General features: G+C 55.6%; 2 protein-coding genes across 2 annotated transcripts; both read left to right on the forward strand.

Moving 5' to 3' along the window:
• Nucleotides 1-1,428: 1,428 nt before the first annotated feature.
• LOC101142482 (proline, histidine and glycine-rich protein 1) lies at nucleotides 1,429-1,791 on the forward strand. Its single transcript, XM_019011308.3, has one exon. It carries the CDS (start codon nucleotides 1,452-1,454, stop codon nucleotides 1,731-1,733), a length of 282 nt encoding a protein of 93 aa, XP_018866853.2. The 5' UTR covers nucleotides 1,429-1,451; the 3' UTR covers nucleotides 1,734-1,791.
• A 1,811-nt stretch (nucleotides 1,792-3,602) lies between these two features.
• Nucleotides 3,603-16,405, forward strand: DISP2 (dispatched RND transporter family member 2). The gene is made up of 8 exons (XM_004055976.5): nucleotides 3,603-3,788; nucleotides 8,984-9,313; nucleotides 9,585-9,614; nucleotides 9,780-9,903; nucleotides 10,197-10,312; nucleotides 10,506-10,633; nucleotides 10,987-11,084; nucleotides 12,417-16,405. The coding sequence occupies exons 1-8, from the start codon at nucleotides 3,670-3,672 to the stop codon at nucleotides 15,675-15,677; spliced, it is 4,206 nt and encodes a 1,401-aa protein (XP_004056024.4). The 5' UTR covers nucleotides 3,603-3,669; the 3' UTR covers nucleotides 15,678-16,405.
• The last annotated feature ends 2,772 nt before the right edge of the window (nucleotides 16,406-19,177 follow it).

Here is a 19,177-nt window from a genome sequence, read left to right on the forward strand (position 1 = left end):
TTCCCCGCCTGTGCTATGCTTTTCTGCTTTCCTGGCTACCCCCACAGCCTTGCTGGATAGCTGGCTTGCTCCCAAACTCCAACCGCACTATGGGGCCCCTAGGACCTACTCCTGCCAGAGAAAGGAGACTGCGTCTCCTCCACCTCTTCTCACCCACTGGCTATCACCAGCAGACTCAGTTCCTAGGCCTGGTCTGTGTGCCAACCCCCAAACAAAAGAGCCATAAGCGGAGAGGCAGGTGGGGTGGGAAGTGGCTGTTTCCAGGCATCACTGAGCCTGGATGGGGCAGGGGCTGCTCTACCATGGTCACAGGAAAGCGCCCAGCCCTGGAGCCTGCCTCTTCCCCACTGGTACCAAGCCCTAATCAAGCCCTAGGAGGCAGAAGGAGACTGGGGAGTTATCCAGCCCAGACAGTGGGAGCATAGCCCCGCCCTGCTCCACAGGGCCCCAGACCCCGAGTCCCCTACCACAGAAGCAAGGTGGTATCTCTTGCCTGCCCCCTGGGCTTGTGGCAAAAAGTTAAAAAAAAACAAAAACAAAAAAAAAACTCCCCTGGCCTTGGGACTTCAGGAATGATTCCAGCCAAGATGGAAGGTTAAACCACACTTTTTCCAGGCCTCTTCTGACTGAGGCAGAAAAGCTTTGATTTTACTTTCTATTCTTCCTGATTTCTTGGGTCTGGTATCCGCTCAGGAACAGGTATGAGCTCGCACATACTCATGTACACAGAACCATGCACTCCATGCACGTATCTGTGTACATAGCAAGCTTGAATATGAACCCACCCACGCACACGTACACAAACATAGCTATTTTATATAAATACGGCACACACCCTCTACACACATACACACTACCTATAAAAAGAATACGTACATCCTCACCTTGCCACCTCCTACCCTCCGCGTCTTCTCATCCTCCAACTGTCTTCCTTCTTCCCCTCCTCAGCTCTTTCATCTCCCCTGACCCAGCCTCCTGTCTCCCCCTGCCCCTGGCCTTCAAAGAGCTCTTCTGTAGCCTCCTCTAGCCTCACCCTTGCTCCTAAGTACAATCAGCCTGCAGTTCCTAGCATGGCAAAGCCTCTAATCACTCTGCAAGGGTTCCTGGGTGAGAGAAAGGAGAAGATGAAATAATTCTGCTTCTTAGTTGCAAATAAAATAAATCGAGGTACAGGGAGCGGGAGTCATATCTTGGCTCAAAGAACAGAAACCAATAAATCTAGGTTGCTCGCCTTTTATCTGCTCAGTGTTCTGGCCTCACCAAGACAAAAGGCACGGGACATGCTACCCATGCCCCCAGCCCTCCACCGCAACTCCTTACTTGCCTAGAAATCCTGAGTCCCCCAGGGAAGTGGAGTGAGGGAGAGCTGATCTCAGGTAAGCTTAGCCCTGACCTCTGACTCTGACATTGTTCATTTGACTTTCCACAGGGGCGCTGCCACTGTGGGGGGCATGGCCATCCTCCAGGTCACTGCGGGCCACCCCCTGGCCATGGCCCAGGGCCCTGCGGGCCAGCCCCCCACCATGGTCCAGGGCCCTGCGGGCCACCCCCTGGCCATGGCCCAGGGCCCTGCGGGCCACCCCCCAACCATGGTCCAGGGCCCTGCGGGCCTCCCCCTGGCCATGGCCCAGGGCACCCACCCCCTGGTCCACATCACTGAGGAAGTAGAAGAAAACAGGATACAAGATGGCAAGCCTGAGAGAATTGCCCAGCTGACCTGGAATGAGGCCTAAACCACAATCTTCTCTTCCTAATAAACAGCCTCCTAGAGGCCACATTCTATTCTTTAAAGAGCCTGTCTTCCTTCATATCCAACCTGGCTGTCAGAGGACCCAGTTGTCTCCAAGCTCCCTAGTTGTGAAGATGCGGCAACCATCCTGGCATTCTCAGAAGCTTAATGCCATGGTGCTCACTATAAATGGCTGTGTAAGGTCACCTCTCCTTTCCTTTTCACTCCTGTGCCCTCCCATCGAGGAACTTCAAGTGTGGCCTCATTACCTCTATGCCATCCTGTACATCCAGATCTGGTGGGCCTTCCAAGGTTGCAGCTTGCATGCCTCACTCTACAGACCAGAAGCCTCCCTCCAATCCAGATGGTTTCTCACCATTCCCTTAAAATACACTGAACTTTCCAGCCCCCTTACCTTTGTTTGCACAGGTAAGGAAGAATGCCCCCACCCCAGGTCAGGAAGGCCTTCTCTCTCTCCTACCTCCATATTTCAAAGCCTGCCCTTTTCTTCCAAGCCAGCTGAAGCCCCACCATCTCCAAGAAGCCTTCTCTAAGGCCTATTAGGACGAAAGAGGTCCTTCCTTTTTGTATACTGTCCCCTTCTCAACCACCTCATGGGCCTCACCATATCTTGCCTATTGGCAGCAATTTATGGGCTGGCCCTTTATCTCTCTAACCAAACTATAAGCTATTCAGGGCAGACCCAACACTTCTACACCTCTAGATTCTTCCACCCCATTCCTTATGACCTGTGTCTTACACGGACTGGCATTGGCACACATTTTAGGGATACCTAGAGTCCAAGTGTTCCTGACTCTCTCCTCAGCCCCATGTCTTCAACCAAGGCCTCTCCCTGCACAAGTAACCGGGCCCTGAACAGCCTGCTTGCTGTAAAACCCTTTCTGCCTAGTCAAATCCCACATCCGGGATCCTCTCCACTCCCAGCCCCCCAGGCTTCTCACACTGCCAATATCTATTCTAGTTCTAGACCCCTTAGCCAGGCCTGTCCACAGTCCATCATACCCAAATGTGCTCTACTCACAGCTACTCCCTGGTGGGGGAGGTGGCACTGGAGTCAGTGGCTATTGGGCACCTCCCAGTGCCCTGGAGTCAGTGGCTATTGGGCACCTCCCAGGCGGGGGGGGGGGGGGGCAGCCGTGACTATAAAAAAGGATCTGGGATCACTCAATATACCCTTATAACAAACCTGCACATGTACCCCCGAATCAAAAATTAACCTTAGCTTACTGTGATTTGTTTGCTTTATAAACCTTTTAAATTTTAAAAAAGAAAGAGAAGGAGCTGGGGATGATCTGAGCGCCTCTCTTCTTCCCCCACCTCCTTCACAAGACTGCGCACTTGAGTAACGGAGTCAGGGCTCCACATCTAAGGGGTGCACACCCAGGTCCAAGTCGAAGTCCAGAAGGATGGGAAGAAAGACCCAACCTGATGCCTCGCCCCACTGGGGAGGGGAGGAGGGCGCTGAGCGAGCCGGGAACCTCGCAGGCCTGAAGCCGCCGGCCTCTCGACCCGGGGCGTCCAGCGTGGTGAAGTGCGGGCGTGGAGCTCGCCCTCTATCCGGCTGGAAGGGTCTGCGTTTTGATTTGTGAGGATCTCTGCATGTGTCGCGCTCCCTGGTTCCTTACGGGAAGGCCGAGGCCGCTAGGAAGGGTTGCACGGCCGGACTCCTAACAGCGGCTCTCAGGCCTGGCGGGAGCAGAGGGGCGCTCACAGCCGCAGCCCCGGGATCTTAGAGACAGGGCGCTCCGCTCCGGCCACGGCGCCGCGCCCATTGGCTGGGCTCCTCCTCGCCCCGCCCAGCGACCGGCCCGCTCAGAGCCTACGCATGCGCACGAGCACCCCGCCGCCGCTGCCGCCGCCGCCGCCGCCGCCGCCGCGGCTTCAGCACCAGCGCCCGGACAGCGGTGCCGCCCACGGGCATGGACGGTGACAGCAGCAGCAGCAGCGGCGGCAGCGGTCCGGCTCCCGGCCCGGGTCCGGAAGGGGAGCAACGGCCCGAGGGGGAGCCCTTGGCCCCAGACGGCGGCTCCCCGGACAGGTAGGGCGGACAGCTCCGCACATCCGGATCACAGACCCTCCCAGACCCTCCCCGCCCCAGGTATCCCCAGTAGCCGCCATATGTTGCCCCATTCATTCCCCAGACCCTCCCGGAGCCCCTTCCCGGGGTCGCCAAGCTCCAGGCGCCCCTCGCCACGCCCTCATCCTGCCGGGTCAATTTCCTCGCTCCCTGACACCCCCTAGTGTCAGCCCCCATCGCCCTCCCCGCTTAGGGAACCTGCCCCACCCACGGCTCCTACCCCTCCTCTCAGGCCAGGACTCCCTGGCTCCTCCGGCCCCTCCTTCTAGGCCCTTCCCCTGCGTCTTCTCCGGAAGCCCCAAGCCCGCAGTAACCTCAGTCCGGGTTTCAGTGTGCCAGTGTGCATGAAGGTGTGCGTGAATCGCGGATAGGAGGCTCGCCAAGGCGGGTGTCCTGGGGAAGGCAGACATTCGGCAGGCACGTCAGGGACTGTCTTTGTCACCATCAGTCGCTTGCCTGCCCTGCATGGCCCCCAGCTGTGCACGTGTGGGTTCCAGTCCCTGCATGTGGCAGCCACACTGGCTGGAGCCGCTAAGATGGGAAGGATTTGGTGCTCAGGCCGCTGGTCTGTACCACCCCTGGAGGAGCCCCAGACTGGTGGGACAGGAGGGACACCTTCCTGCTGAGGGCCCAGATCTCAGCACCTCTCTTCTCCCTTCCTCCACCATATGTGTGAGGGAACAGCCCAGCTAGGTAGCAATATGGCGCAATTTCTGTGCCCTGCCTGGCTCTGCCGCCCCCAGAATCCCTCCTCTGACATGACACTGCCTCTTTCCTGCCTGGACTGAAATAAAAGGCATTCCTTGATAGCAATAGCAGAAGTGGACACATCGTCTCCAGAATACCCCAGTTAAAATGTACATTCTGTACCCCAGAGGAAGAGAAAGCCCCACAAGTAGAGAGAAATGCTTTCTTCCCTTTATTGTTAACACATTAGCCTGGATAGATTTAGCCACTCTTCAGTCTGAAAGTCACAAAGCCTTCAAGAAGGTGAGACACAGGATGGGTGTATTCACCAGACCAGAGACCTGCCTGGGACTATGGCCTGATCAAAGATGGAGCAGTGACAGGACAGAGCGAGGACCTGGGGCCAGAAGCATCCCTAGAAGGGGCAGGAGAGTCATTTGCTGTCTCAGATATCTTGCCAAGGATCAGCCGTGTCCAGTCTCATTTCCCCTGGGCACAGGATCCACTTGCTGTCTTCCAGAAACTCCCTGGGGCCTCTGGCCCCTCTCTGGACTTCTCCAGAGACCATAGACACTAATCGGGCATAGGGACTTGCTTATGTGATTCAAGAAACACAGAAATGCTCCTGCTGATCTGAGTAGCACTCTGGGGATAGATACACAGTGAATAACTCACACACACAACATGCGCATGTGCACACACACTGGCTAGAGAGGAATTTGAAATAGTTCACACTTTGTGTTTTTAAAATTACCTTTTTATTTTCCTAGTGATATGAGCTGCTCCCCCATCTGTCCTGGCCACTCTGTGGGATCACACTGATGTTCACCTGGCTGTGTGTCTGTGGGCTTGGGGGCATAGTTAATGCAATATACATTTGCCCCTTATGGGGCTTCCAGGTTTGGTCTCTGTGTCTAGGAGCCTGTCAGCCAGGCCCTGATTGCTGGGATGCTGGCCTCTTAAATGAGGCCTGCATCCCCACTTTCCATCCCCCTGCCTGCCCTACTCACTTGGCGTACAGGCCTGCAGGCCCAGGCAGGCAACCCTGGAAGTTACTCATCCCAGTGAGGGCCATGGAACTGAGGGAGTGAGGATTAAAAACCCCTGTGTAGCCCTGGGGTGCTTAACTCCTATTTTACTGAGCCTCCTGAGATCAGAGGGCAGCAGGAGGTGACAAGAGAAAGCTTTTATTCTGAGAAGAGTGGAGGTCGGTTTTTCTCATGGGAGTTTTGAAGAAAAGGCCTGGCTCTACAGCAGTCAGAATATGGAAGGTTTCAAATTCTGCCACATTGATAACGGTGGGCACAGTCAGGAAGGGTGAGATTGGGGGCAGCTGATCCTAGGTCCCTGAAGAGGAATAGTAGGAGTTAAAGGGAAGGAGCTGGGGCCAGGGAGACTCCAGCAGAAGCAAACCAGTGGTGGAGGCTAAGATCCCCCTTGAACAAGAGCCAGCTAAGGAAAAGGGTGGACTTGGGAGGTTTTAGCAAACTGGGTAACCAAGAGTGCACCCACTCTTCTCCAGTATCCTCTGGAATGCTGGCTTCCCCTAATGCAAAAGAAACCAACACTCCAAGTGGGGCCCTGGCTCCTAAGACAAGCCCAGTGATCAGTTATCTAAGGCCATGGGCAGCTGGAACAGGCCCCCCACCTCCACCCAGGCTGCCCCACTCTCCTGACCTCTAGAAGGCAAGTCCTGCTCTGAAGAGGGAGACCAAGGCTGATGGGTCATCTTCAGGCCTCTAGGAGCAAGGACAAAGCTAAAGCACAGGACAGTGCTCAAGAAAAACCCGCAGAATTTAACATCTTAAAGAAGTCTATGTCCACACTTACACACACAACCTAGGCCATTTATCCACCTTCTCACTGGCCCACAGGGATTGGCCTACAGAGTCTTTTATCTGCCAGGAAACTGGCTGCTTACGTTATTAACTTTATGGAGTCATCTGAGGTCTTGCTTTAGAACAACTTTGGTCAAATTCCTATTTTCCTAAATGTTGAGTTTGTAAAAAATAAGTATCAGTGATTAAAATCATGAGATCAAATTTTAATGCAGCTTTTGGATAACAAAAAGGAAAGTATTTATATAGGTAGTGAGATTCTCAAGGTGTGAGAAGTTCTAAAATGGAGATATATTATCTGAGGTGCCAAAAGAGGACAAATTGTAAATACAAACACACTTCTAAAAGTATATGCTCCCTGCTGCACTGACCGTGGGAAGGGGCAGGAAAGCAAACGTGTCTTCCACGTGACAGACCCTGTGCCAGGAACCTCACATATGTTACATCAGTTAATTCCCACACCAAACCCAAGAGGTGGGCATTATCTCATATCTTCAGCAGACAAGGATGCCAATGCTCCAAGAATTGTGTGTCTTTCCCAAGGCCCCAGAGCCAAAGGGTGTTCGAGTCAGAAGCCCACCTCCACTGCTCCCCCATTTCACCCTCAGCATGACGGTCATTCTCTCCTGTACTGCTGGGCCAGCCTGCCATCCTTCTGGGAAAGAAAGAAAGAGCATGTTTTTCCTTCCTAGTTCCTCTTCTCAGTCTCTGGGCTGAACTCAGCCTCTGTGGGCAATGCCCATCTGCCACTGAGGCTGGGACTGCAGCTCACAGCCCCTTCAGCAGTGCAGCAGCCAGGACTGGAAGCCAGGGTTGGCTCCGCATAGATCTGGCTCTCCTTGGGAGCTACACAAACTCTGGTGAGCAGGCTGGATGAGCCAGGCAGAGGCAGGGGAGAAGACAGGGCTCTGCAAGGCTGACCAGTCCAGAACCCCTCTGGGAACCCCCCATGGCCCTGAGCACTCTGTTCTGTAGCCACCTTTTCCTAATCTGGGTCTGCAATCCTGCCACTGGGGTTGAGACTCCACCTCTCCCTATACCCAAGGAGTGGGGCTGCACACATGCACAGAGTATTGCCCTTATGAGTAATTTTGGGAGAAGACTCTTGCTAACTCTTTTCTGACAAGTTCCTTGGGGTGAGGGGGTGTCCCAACTCCCTCTCCCAACTGTGCACAACCTTACAAAGCAAATCTTCTGCTCCGTGCTCCATGGCCCATGACAGGGTAGGTGGAGGGATAGCAGTTGCTTCCACAAACTTTCCCTGACCACCCCACCCCCTGTCAAAGTTGGGCCCTCTCTGAGCTCCCTCAGCCCTCTGTGACTTCTCCACTCACAGCATTCAACATGTTGGTCTGTTAACACCTCCCAACTACTGTGAGTGCCTAGAAGGCAAGGACCGGGTCTTCTTCATCCTAGCACCACTATTAGCAGCCAGCCTAGCACTCATTCAACAAACATTTCCAGGACGCCTTCTGTGTGCAAGGCACTACCAAGGCACTGGCGATATGGAGATGAACAAATGCAACAGACCCCTGTTCTCCCAGCACTCACATTCCACATGAAAGACAGGCAATAAACATAACGACTCTATAATATAATATTCAATTGCAACAGATGCTATGAAAAAAATATAAAGCAAGATAGGGAGATTGAGACCTGGTGGGTGACTATTTTAGAGAGAGTAGTCAGGAAAGGCTTCTCTGAGGTAGTACTAGTTGAAACAAGACCAGAATAAAAAAGAAGGCCATGCAGTTATGGGGGGGGGGGGAGGGGGGGATAGAGCAACCCAGGCAGAAGGAAGAGAAAGTTCCAAGGCTCTAAGATAGGAATTAGGAGTGCAGCACGTGCTCAATAATCTGTCTGGCAAGAGAAAGAGCAGACGACTGCAGCAGAAAGAGCACAGGACTGCAAGTCGGAAGAACTGGGTTTGAGCACCAGCTCTTCATCTGTCACTGAACCTGTTTTCAAATCTATCAGTTGAAGAAAATACCTCCTCTGTGAGGTTTTGTAAGGAGTGAGTAAGATCGGCTGGGCGCGGTGGCTCACGCCTGTAATCCTAGCACTTTGGGAGGCCGAGGCGGGCGGATCACGAGGTGAGGAGATCGAGACCATCCTGATTAACACGGTGAAACCCCGTCTCTACTGAAAAAAAAAAAAAAAAATTAGTGAGTCGTGATGGCGGGCACCTGTAACCCCAGCTACTCAGGAGGCTGAGGCAGGAGAATGGCTTGAACCCGGGAGGCGGAGCTTGCAGTGAACTGAGATAGCGCCACTGCACTCCAGCCTGGGTGACAGAGCGAGACTCCGTCCCAAAAAAAAAAGAAAAAAAAAATCATATATGTGAAAGCACATTCAGTGTCTAGCACAGGGCCTAGCATGTAGCAGCCTGCCAATTGTTTTTTGAGAGTGTGGAAAACGAGTGAATGAGAGAATGGTCTCCATGAGGTAGGCTGAGGGCGCAGACTTCGAGCCCCTGGCCTCCTCACCTCTCACTTCTCCCCCAGGACTACTAATAAATCAACCCTGAGTCCCTGTCCCCTTGTCTTGTCTTACTGAACTGAATAATGCTGGGGCATGGGGTGGCCCACCACCATCCCCCACCCCAATCTTCCCTGTCTCCTCTCTTCCTAGCACCCAGACCAAGGCTGTGGCCCCTGAGGCAAGCCCAGAGAGAAGCTGCTCCCTCCACAGCTGCCCCCTGGAGGACCCTTCCAGCTCTTCAGGACCCCCACCAACAACTTCCACCCTCCAGCCTGTGGGTCCATCCAGCCCCTTGGCCCCTGCCCACTTCACCTATCCCCGGGCACTGCAGGAATACCAGGGGGGCAGTTCCCTGCCAGGACTTGGGGATCGGGCAGCTCTCTGCTCCCACGGCTCCAGCCTCAGCCCTTCTCCAGCCCCCTCACAGCGCGATGGGACCTGGAAGCCACCCGCTGTGCAGCACCATGTGGTCAGCGTCAGGTAAGGAGGGGTCCAACAGCCTGCCAGCTGCCACTGGAAAATGCGGTGGGGCTTAAGAGTGGGGCAGACTGCCGGGGCTCTAGACTCCTTTCTTAGGAAGCAACCGGATGCAACAGGAAGTAAGGGTTGGAACTTGGGAGTGGCAAAGCGCTAAAAGGGTTAATACCATGGGTTATCCCTCACCTACCCACTCCCACCCCACCTCCACCCCCAACACACGCCCTCTGCAAGAGAACTCTGGCAAGCAAGCATCTTTTCTTCTCTTCCACAGGCAGGAACGAGCCTTCCAGATGCCAAAGAGGTAGGCCTGGGCCTTCCCTGGACCTCTAGGGGTGACCAGGCTGGTGCCCAGTTAGCCCTGTTCCCCGTGCTCTCTGCTCTATCTAGCACCCCTTCTGGGTGGAACCTGAGCTCAGCACCCGTTGCTACCACACCCAGCTCATGTGGACTCCTCCCTCTTTCCCAGCTATTCCCAGCTGATTGCTGAGTGGCCAGTGGCCGTGCTGATGCTGTGTCTGGCTGTCATCTTCCTCTGCACCCTGGCTGGACTGTTGGGGGCCCGGCTGCCCGACTTCTCCAAGCCTTTGCTGGTGAGGAACCAAGGGGTGGGACGGGGTCCCCAGGCCTGGCCACCTTGACCCAGCCTGGGGCAGAAAGTTGGAGGTAGGGTAGCCATGGTAGCCTGGGGATAGGGTAGCCATGGTAGGCTCTTGACCTCCAGAGAGAGTTGGGGAGATGGTATAAAGTTCAGACTCACATCCACAATTCAGGCAGGCGGGCTGGCCTTCCCTGCTCTGAGGAGTCAAAGGGGCAGAGCTGAGAAGCACCCAAATGGAGAACTCCTATCCTGCCCACCTGTTCTTCTCCACCCTCCTCCCTGCAGGGCTTTGAGCCACGGGACACAGACATTGGGAGCAAGTTAGTGGTCTGGAGAGCACTACAAGCCCTCACAGGCCCCAGGAAGCTGCTTTTCCTTTCCCCAGACCTTGAGCTGAACAGGTAACAGGCTCTCATCTTTTCACTGTGGGTGGCAGAGGGAAGAATGAGATCTTCAGGAAGGGGACATTGGGTGACCCACCCCAAGGCAGGTCAGAGGGGCTTGCCAAGGAAGGCTCCCTGGGGAGTGGTCTCTGGCCTCCTCTGAGTCTTCCAACCCTAATGGTGCCTGGCATAGATATTCTCTCCACTTCAGCTCGAGCTCCCACAACACTCTGAGGCCTGCACCCAGAGGCAGTGCCCAGGAGAGCGTTGTCCGGCCTCGGAGAATGGTGGAGCCCCTGGAGGACAGAAGGCAAGAGAACTTCTTCTGTGGCCCCCCTGGTAAGCTGCAGCCTGGCCAGTTCCTGGTTTTAATAGTGGTCCCCACCCCACCTAGTAGGACAGGCAGGCCCAGAACAAATCTGGGCAGACAGAAAGGGAAGGTGGCCAGCTGGCCACAGTCAAGCCAAGGAAGCCGGGTTACAGCTGGGATAAGGGAGTTCTCAGATGCTCCAGCCAGACAGGGTCAAGCTGGGTTGGGGTGAGGCACAGGGACAGGATCAGGCAGTCCATGCACAGGCTTGAGATGCCTGAGAATCTGAACCTCATGTGGCCCTGGGTAAGCATCTTCCCTTTGGAGGACCCAGGACCTGGGGCCAAAGGACTGAGCTCCGGGTTGGGGGTGTATGTTGCAGAGAAGAGCTATGCAAAGCTGGTGTTCATGTCCACCTCCTCGGGCAGCCTATGGAACCTGCATGCCATCCATTCCATGTGTCGCATGGAACAGGACCAGGTGAGCTGGTGGGGGAGGTGCCAGGGGTTTGGGGGGAACTAAGGGCATGAGGGAACTGATCCCAAGGAAATACAGCTGAGCCAGGACTGCCAGGGGGTGGACTGGGGAAGAGCATTCCCTGCTTAGGAAATTATTCCAACCCTGCTGAGAGGCTCCAGGTTGGGGTGGGAAAAGAAGAGTCGGCTGTTTTTAGAAGAACCAAGATAGAAGTGCTGGAAGTGAGCCCATGCAGGGACTGCGGGTTTCCAAAAGGTCCTGAAAGGGCCCTCCAGAGCGGGTGAGGAGGCCCTGGCCCAGGGAGCTGAGACTGTGGGCTTCAAGGCCTCAGCCCCCATCAACCTGAGCAGTGCCAATCCAATTATGCTAACTGGAGAATCATATACAATAACATCTGAAGAAAGGTTTGCTGCTAAAAATGGTGTGAAAACCACGCAGTAGCCCAGCCCCCCACTTCACACGAGGATATCCTAAGTACCAAAAGACTGGTTAAGAACATGTGTTATAGAGTCAGAAGTCTGAATTCAAGGCCAGCTCTAAGGCTGTCTTGCTGTGTGACTTCAGGCATGTTTCTTAACGTCTCAGTCCCTCAGGCTTCATAAGCGCTAAATGGGGATGATAAACGTACTTTCCTCACAGGGATGTTGTGACAGTTAAATGAGATAGAAGTTGAAAAAATACAGCATAATGACTGGCAATAGTAATCTCTCAATAAGTACTGTGTTGTCACCATGATCTCAGGCCCAAGGTTACGCAGCCAGTTAGTGGCAGAGCAAGGGCCTCTGACTCCCAGGTCAGTGCTCTCTGTACTACATCAGCTGTTGTGATGTCAACAACAGGAAAGGAGAAAAAAGGAGGCATGAGATTTGAAAAAGAAACAGCCCTGGCCCTAAGAGGGTTTAAGTGGTGCAGTGGACAGAGGAGAGCTGGGGTTTGGCAGTGACCCTGAACCTGGAATGTTTTGGCCTCCACTCTTCCCATTGCTTGCTTCAGCTCCTTGGACCCTTGGCCCTGTTCTATCTGTGGCTGCTACTTCCACTTTTACGCGGAGTTGGGGTGTGTGACCTACAGGGGCCCTTACAGCAGGGTCTCTGAGGCTGAAGCCTTGGGCAGCATCCCTGAGGCTCCTCTTTGATGAAGTCAAGATATAGCTGCTGGCACCTGGGCCAGGAGCCAAAGGCAGCTGGGAGACAAGCCTATCTCACCAGGCTGTCAAGATCCCTCTCTGCGCCTGCCCTGTAGTGTGAAAGGAGGTGACAGAGCCTTGTATAGGACTGGGAAAACCTGAGCCCTTGGGCTGCCCCTGAACTCTCTCCTCCTGTGTGTGCCCTACAGATCCGCTCCCATACCAGCTTCGGGGCTCTGTGCCAGCGGACAGCAGCCAACCAGTGCTGCCCCAGCTGGTCCCTGGGCAACTATCTGGCTGTGCTCTCCAACCGCTCCTCCTGCCTGGACACTACCCAAGCTGACGCAGCCCGCACACTGGCCCTGCTTCGGACCTGCGCCCTCTACTACCACAGTGGCGCCCTGGTGCCCTCTTGTCTGGGACCCGGGCAGAACAAGTCCCCACGCTGTGCCCAGGTTCCCACCAAGTGCTCCCAGAGTAGTGCCATCTACCAACTCCTGCACTTTCTGCTTGACAGGGACTTTCTGAGTCCCCAGACCACTGACTACCAGGTGCCTTCCCTCAAGTACAGCCTGCTCTTCCTGCCCACCCCAAAGGGTGCTTCCCTCATGGACATCTACCTGGACCGGCTGGCCACCCCCTGGGGGCTTGCTGACAACTACACCTCTGTCACTGGCATGGACCTGGGCCTCAAGCAGGAGCTGCTGAGGCACTTCCTGGTCCAGGACACGGTGTACCCCTTGCTGGCTCTGGTTGCCATCTTCTTCGGCATTGCCCTGTACCTGCGCTCACTCTTCCTCACGCTCATGGTGCTGCTGGGGGTGCTGGGCTCACTGCTGGTGGCCTTCTTCCTTTACCAGGTGGCCTTCCGCATGGCCTACTTCCCCTTCGTCAATCTGGCAGCCCTCCTCCTGCTGAGCAGCGTCTGCGCCAACCACACGCTCATCTTCTTCGACCTGTGGCGCCTTAGCAAGAGCCAGCTGCCGTCGGGGGGGCTGGCGCAGCGCGTGGGCCGCACCATGCACCACTTCGGCTACCTGCTGCTGGTCTCCGGCCTCACCATGAGCGCGGCCTTCTACGCCAGCTACCTGAGCCGCCTGCCGGCCGTTCGCTGCCTCGCCCTCTTCATGGGCACGGCTGTGCTGGTGCACCTGGCGCTCACGCTGGTCTGGCTGCCCGCCTCCGCCGTGCTCCACGAGCGCTACCTGGCGCGCGGCTGTGCGCGCCGGGCGCGGGGCCGGTGGGAGGCCAGCGCGCCCCGGCGGCTACTGCTGGCGCTGCACCGGCGGCTCCGCGGCCTGCGGAGGGCGGCGGCTGGCACCTCGCGTCTGCTCTTCCAGCGCCTGCTGCCCTGCGGCGTCATCAAGTTCCGCTACATCTGGATCTGCTGGTTCGCAGCACTGGCGGCAGGGGGCGCCTACATCGCCGGAGTCAGCCCCCGCCTGCGGCTGCCCACGCTGCCGCCGCCCGGCGGCCAGGTCTTCCGGCCCAGCCACCCCTTCGAGCGCTTCGACGCGGAGTATCGCCAGCTGTTCCTGTTCGAGCAGCTGCCGCAGGGCGAGGGCGGCCACATGCCCGTGGTTTTGGTGTGGGGCGTCCTGCCTGTGGACACTGGCGACCCTCTGGACCCTCGTAGCAACAGCAGCCTGGTGAGGGACCCTGCCTTCTCGGCCAGCGGCCCTCAGGCCCAGCGCTGGCTGCTGGCACTCTGTCACCGGGCCCGGAATCAGAGCTTCTTCGACACCCTGCAGGAAGGCTGGCCCACGCTGTGTTTCGTGGAGACCCTCCAGCACTGGATGGAGAGCCCCGGCTGCGCCCGCCTGGGGCCTGACCTCTGCTGCGGCCACTCGGACTTCCCCTGGGCCCCCCAGTTTTTCCTGCACTGCCTGAAAATGATGGCTCTGGAGCAAGGCCCCGATGGCACCCAGGACCTGGGACTCCGCTTTGATGCCCATGGCAGCCTGGCCGCCCTGGTCCTGCAATTCCAGACCAACTTCCGGAACAGTCCGGACTACAACCAGACCCAACTCTTCTACAATGAGGTCAGCCACTGGCTGGCAGCGGAGCTGGGCATGGCACCTCCAGGCCTCCGCCGTGGTTGGTTCACTAGCCGTCTAGAGCTGTATAGCCTGCAGCACAGCCTGAGCACTGAGCCTGCTGTGGTGCTGGGCCTGGCTTTGGCGCTGGCCTTTGCCACACTGCTCCTGGGCACCTGGAATGTTCCCCTCAGCCTATTCTCCGTGGCAGCTGTGGCAGGCACCGTGCTGCTCACTGTAGGACTCCTGGTTCTCCTCGAGTGGCAGCTCAACACTGCCGAGGCCCTGTTTCTCTCTGCCTCAGTGGGCCTGTCAGTAGACTTCACTGTCAACTACTGCATCTCCTATCACCTGTGCCCACACCCTGACCGCCTGAGCCGTGTGGCCTTCTCTCTGCGCCAGACCAGCTGCGCCACAGCCGTGGGGGCTGCAGCCCTGTTTGCGGCAGGCGTGCTCATGCTGCCCGCCACAGTGCTGCTCTATCGCAAGCTGGGTATCATCCTCATGATGGTCAAATGCGTCAGTTGTGGCTTTGCCAGCTTCTTCTTCCAATCTCTCTGCTGTTTCTTCGGGCCAGAGAAGAACTGTGGGCAGATCCTCTGGCCCTGTGCCCACCTGCCATGGGATGCTGGTACTGGGGACCCTGGTGGGGAGAAGGCAGGCCGCCCACGACCAGGGTCAGTGGGAGGGATGCCCGGGTCCTGCTCAGAGCAATATGAGCTACAGCCCCTGGCACGGCGTCGGAGCCCCAGCTTTGACACCAGCACAGCCACCAGCAAGCTGTCCCACCGGCCCTCAGTACTCTCTGAGGATCTGCAGCTCCATGATGGTCCCTGCTGTTCCCGGCCCCCACCAGCCCCTGCCTCCCCAAGGGAGCTGCTGCTGGACCACCAGGCAGTCTTCAGCCAGTGCCCTGCCCTGCAGACCTCCTCCCCCTATAAGCAGGCTGGCCCCAGCCCCAAAACCCGGGCCAGGCAGGACTCCCAAGGGGAGGAGGCTGAGCCCCTGCCAGCCTCACCAGAAGCCCCAGCCCACTCTCCTAAGGCCAAGGCTGCAGATCCTCCTGATGGCTTCTGTTCCTCAGCCAGCACCCTGGAGGGGCTCAGCGTCTCTGATGAGACCTGCCTAAGCACCTCTGAGCCCAGTGCCCGTGTACCAGATTCCGTGGGTGTGTCCCCAGATGACCTGGATGACACTGGGCAGCCAGTCCTTGAGCGAGGCCAGCTCAATGGGAAGCGGGACACCCTGTGGCTGGCGCTGAGGGAGACAGTGTATGACCCATCATTGCCCGCTTCCCATCACAGCAGCTTGTCCTGGAAGGGCCGAGGGGGGCCAGGGGATGGCAGCCCTGTGGTGCTGCCCAATAGCCAGCCAGACCTGCCAGATGTTTGGCTGCGCAGGCCCAGCACCCACACGTCAGGCTATAGCAGCTGAGGGGGACCCGGGGAGGCTGGACAGGGCGCGGAACCATGTCAGGGATGACAAGGCAAGGGCAGCAATAGGCTGGAGCCCGAAGGTATTTCTCTAGATCCACAGGGAGAGTTCTCACCCTCCAGCTGTGGATGTTAAACCCTGCCAGATGTCCCAGCCTTGATCTGTCTGCTCCTACTCCTCACATCTGGAGGATTCCAGCAGGAGGGGTTTTGGAGGGGACCTGCTTGCGACCTGCTGAGGGCTTGTCTGCTCCCACAGCACCATCTAAGACCCCTCCTCTAGAAGTGGGGAAGGCCAGATGTGTAGCTTCGGGTATCAGAGGAGGCTGCCCTGGCCCCCATCCCAAGTTACAAGAACTTCAGTGAGACTAAGGGACCCCCATCCTAGGGATCTTGTCAGGGTTCCTTACTGACCAGAGGAGCCCGCAGCAATCTCCACAGCCTCCTGGGTCTCACCCCTTTCATGGGCTCTTCATCAGGACACTTCCCTCTCTTTTGGGAGCTTCTCTGGGCAGAATTGGGCTGGGACCTCTCTCCCCAACTGCCCTGCTCTCCTCATACTCACCGGTTTGACCAGAAATTCTCCAAATCCAGCCATAGATGGCTGCTGGGTGTGCAGCAGGAGAAGGAGGATGGTCAGCCTTGGAGCATCTCTCAATTACGGGACAGTCCCTCTTTGGAAGCAGGCTCCTGTGCTTTCCTGTGTTAATAAACAGTAATAATCCTTTCCATCTCTGCACATTTTAGTCTCCTTGGAATCTATCTCACTACTTCACTACAGGGTAGCCTGACATTGGTCAGGTTCTTTTGTCCCCAATTTATAGGTAAAGACACTGAGACTAAGTAAGATGAACTGACCTCAGGGTCACTTAGCCACTAAATGGCAGAGTGGTTTCATTCCACCACTACAACCTCTAGTTTCCCTTTGGCTACCTGCCTTCTTTCACCTCTAGCACCCTCCTCCAATCTGCTTTCTCTGGTGTCTCTGACTGAACCCAGCCACCCTCTTTGGGCCTCCGCTTCCTGAGAGAGCTGTATTCCAAAAAAACCCAGGAGTTCCTCTCCATCTCCCCTGTGCCTCCCTCTGGAATCTGGCTGAGATGTCTGCTGGCCCTGGGGCGTCCTAGCTAACCTGATTCCCAGGCTTCAGGACCGTGCCTCTTCTACAGCCACAGTGTATAAGAGGCCCCACCAGAAGAGGTACTGAGGGGCAGAAGAGGTGAAGCCAAATCCAATCAAGGCAGGAACTCAGACCTGCCCTTTGGGAAGTGTATGAGTCTGAAGCTGCTTCCCAGGTTAGGGTCCCCAGCTTTTTAAGGACAAGTCTCTCTGTGGAGCATTAAGCAGACCAAAGGCTGGTTCCTCCTTCCCAAACTTCCTGGTGGGGAAGTTTTATCCCATGTGAGAGCTCATGACACCAGGTGGCATCAACATGTTTATTGAACACCTGCTTTGCATATGGTATTACAAGGGGACAGAGGTGTGGAAGAAAAATTGAACACCACCCTCAAAGAGCTCACCTTCTAGCTGGGGAGACAGCTTATGTACACATGCAGGCATCGGACCGCTCACCGACGGCACCATATACCTGCCATCATCATTATTGTTGGAGCTCAAGTACCCAGGACTGGGTAACAAGAGAGGCTTTCTGGAGGAGGAAAAACTTGAGCTGGGCTTCAGAAGACCAAGCGTCTCAGACTGGAAGGGGCCTTGGCGATCATTTATTCCAGCAGTTTTCAAATTTTGTAGCCTCAGGACTCTTTCTTCAAAGAAGCTCTGTGTGGAAAAACAATATATAAAACAGGTAAAAAGCAGATACTCTGGTGGGCGCTGGGTGTTGGGGGTGGAGTCAGCTCAGCCTCTCTTTCCACTGCAGCCTCTCTGGGTATCTGGGGAACCCCTCCGGCTCCTGGCAGCTTCACAGAATGTAATATGAAAGCTACTGATCCAGGCTATTTTACAGAGGAGTATCAGGAAAGGGAAGGGATTGTTCCAGGGCCAAATAGTCTGTGGCAGAGCTGGAGGCAAATCAGATGATGTTTTTGTTTTATTTAGTTTTTTATTATTGAGACCTACTTCCTACTCCAAGTAGCCCATGAGAAGTGGAGCAGAAACCGAAAAGAGACATGGGAGTTGTGGAAGAGACAGAAGGCAGTAGGCAGGTACAGCAGGATACCTTGGCTCCTTTGCAAGATAAGTAAATCAAAATGAGTAACTCCTGACACCAGGAAGGGGAAGCTGGAACCTAATTTGAACCTGTCCCCAGGGGGTCTGCTGGGACCTCTCTCTTCATGTCCAGGTAGCATTCGGCCTCTCTGATCTAGAGCTGCTCATCAGCCCTGGTTTCTCTGAGAATGGTGTCCCTCTGTCATCATGCAGCCAGGCTGAGAGAGCCCTGGTATCCTCAGGGACAATGAGCCACAGGAAGGTCAAGGGAACTCTTCCTCCCAAGCATGAGCAGAAGACACTTTGCCTGAACACAACCACTGAAATGTTAGAATGCAGAGGGGTGGATGGGTGGGCATGAGGGATTTGGGCATACCCGAGGGCCCTCCTTGGGGATTTCCAGGTCATATTCTTGCAGGCTGTGGCCACACACTTCAGGAAGGTGAATGAGCCATAGCAGCTGATGCATTGATTAGATTTGTTCTTTATGTTGCCAGGCCCAGAAGAACCCAGCAGTAATCTAAAACATTACCTTATACCTAGAATGGCCCAAACCAACAGCAGGCAATCCACATCAGCAGGAAATCCAGCCTGCCTCTCTAGCCCTGACTTTGGAATGTGGAACTTAAAGCACTTCCTATTTCCTTTGAGTTGCAGCAGATCCTTCGCTTTATTATTATTAGGAGCACTTACAATGAGTGTATGGCCCTGGAGACATGGCTTACAAGCATGCTGTGACGCATACAAAAATGAGTCAAAGCACTCATGCTTGCCCTGCAAAATTCAAGAAATGATTTCTCCCCACTCAGACACTCTAATAGAACTACCTTAACATTTGGAACTTGAGGTTGTTTCCCCTATTTGTGCCACTGATCCTTGAACTCACATTCTGAGTACGAGTATGTATCCTGTATGCTATTAAAATATAACTTGAGGCCGGACGTGATGGCTCATGCCTATAATCCCAGCACTTTGGGAGGCTGAGGCAGGTGGATCACTAGACGTTAGGAGTTTGAGACCAGCCTGGCCAACATGGTGAAACCCCGCCTCTACTAAAAATACAAAAATTAGTTGGGCGTGGTGGGGGATGCCTGTAGTCCTAGCTACCCAGGAGGCTGAGGCAGGAAAATCATTTGAACCCGGGATGCAGAGGTTGAAGTGAGCCGAGATCGTGCCACTGCACTCCAGCCTGGACGACAGAGCAAGACACCATCTCAAAAAAGAAATAAATAAGTCGGGCACGGTGGCTCACGCCTGTAATCCCAGCACTTTGGGAGGCCGAGGCAGGTGGATCACGAGGTCAGGAGATCGAAACCATCTTGGCTAACACGGTGA

Source organism: Gorilla gorilla, chromosome 16 (assembly GCF_029281585.2).
Source record: "Gorilla gorilla gorilla isolate KB3781 chromosome 16, NHGRI_mGorGor1-v2.1_pri, whole genome shotgun sequence".
NCBI classification, from domain to species: Eukaryota; Metazoa; Chordata; class Mammalia; order Primates; family Hominidae; genus Gorilla; species Gorilla gorilla.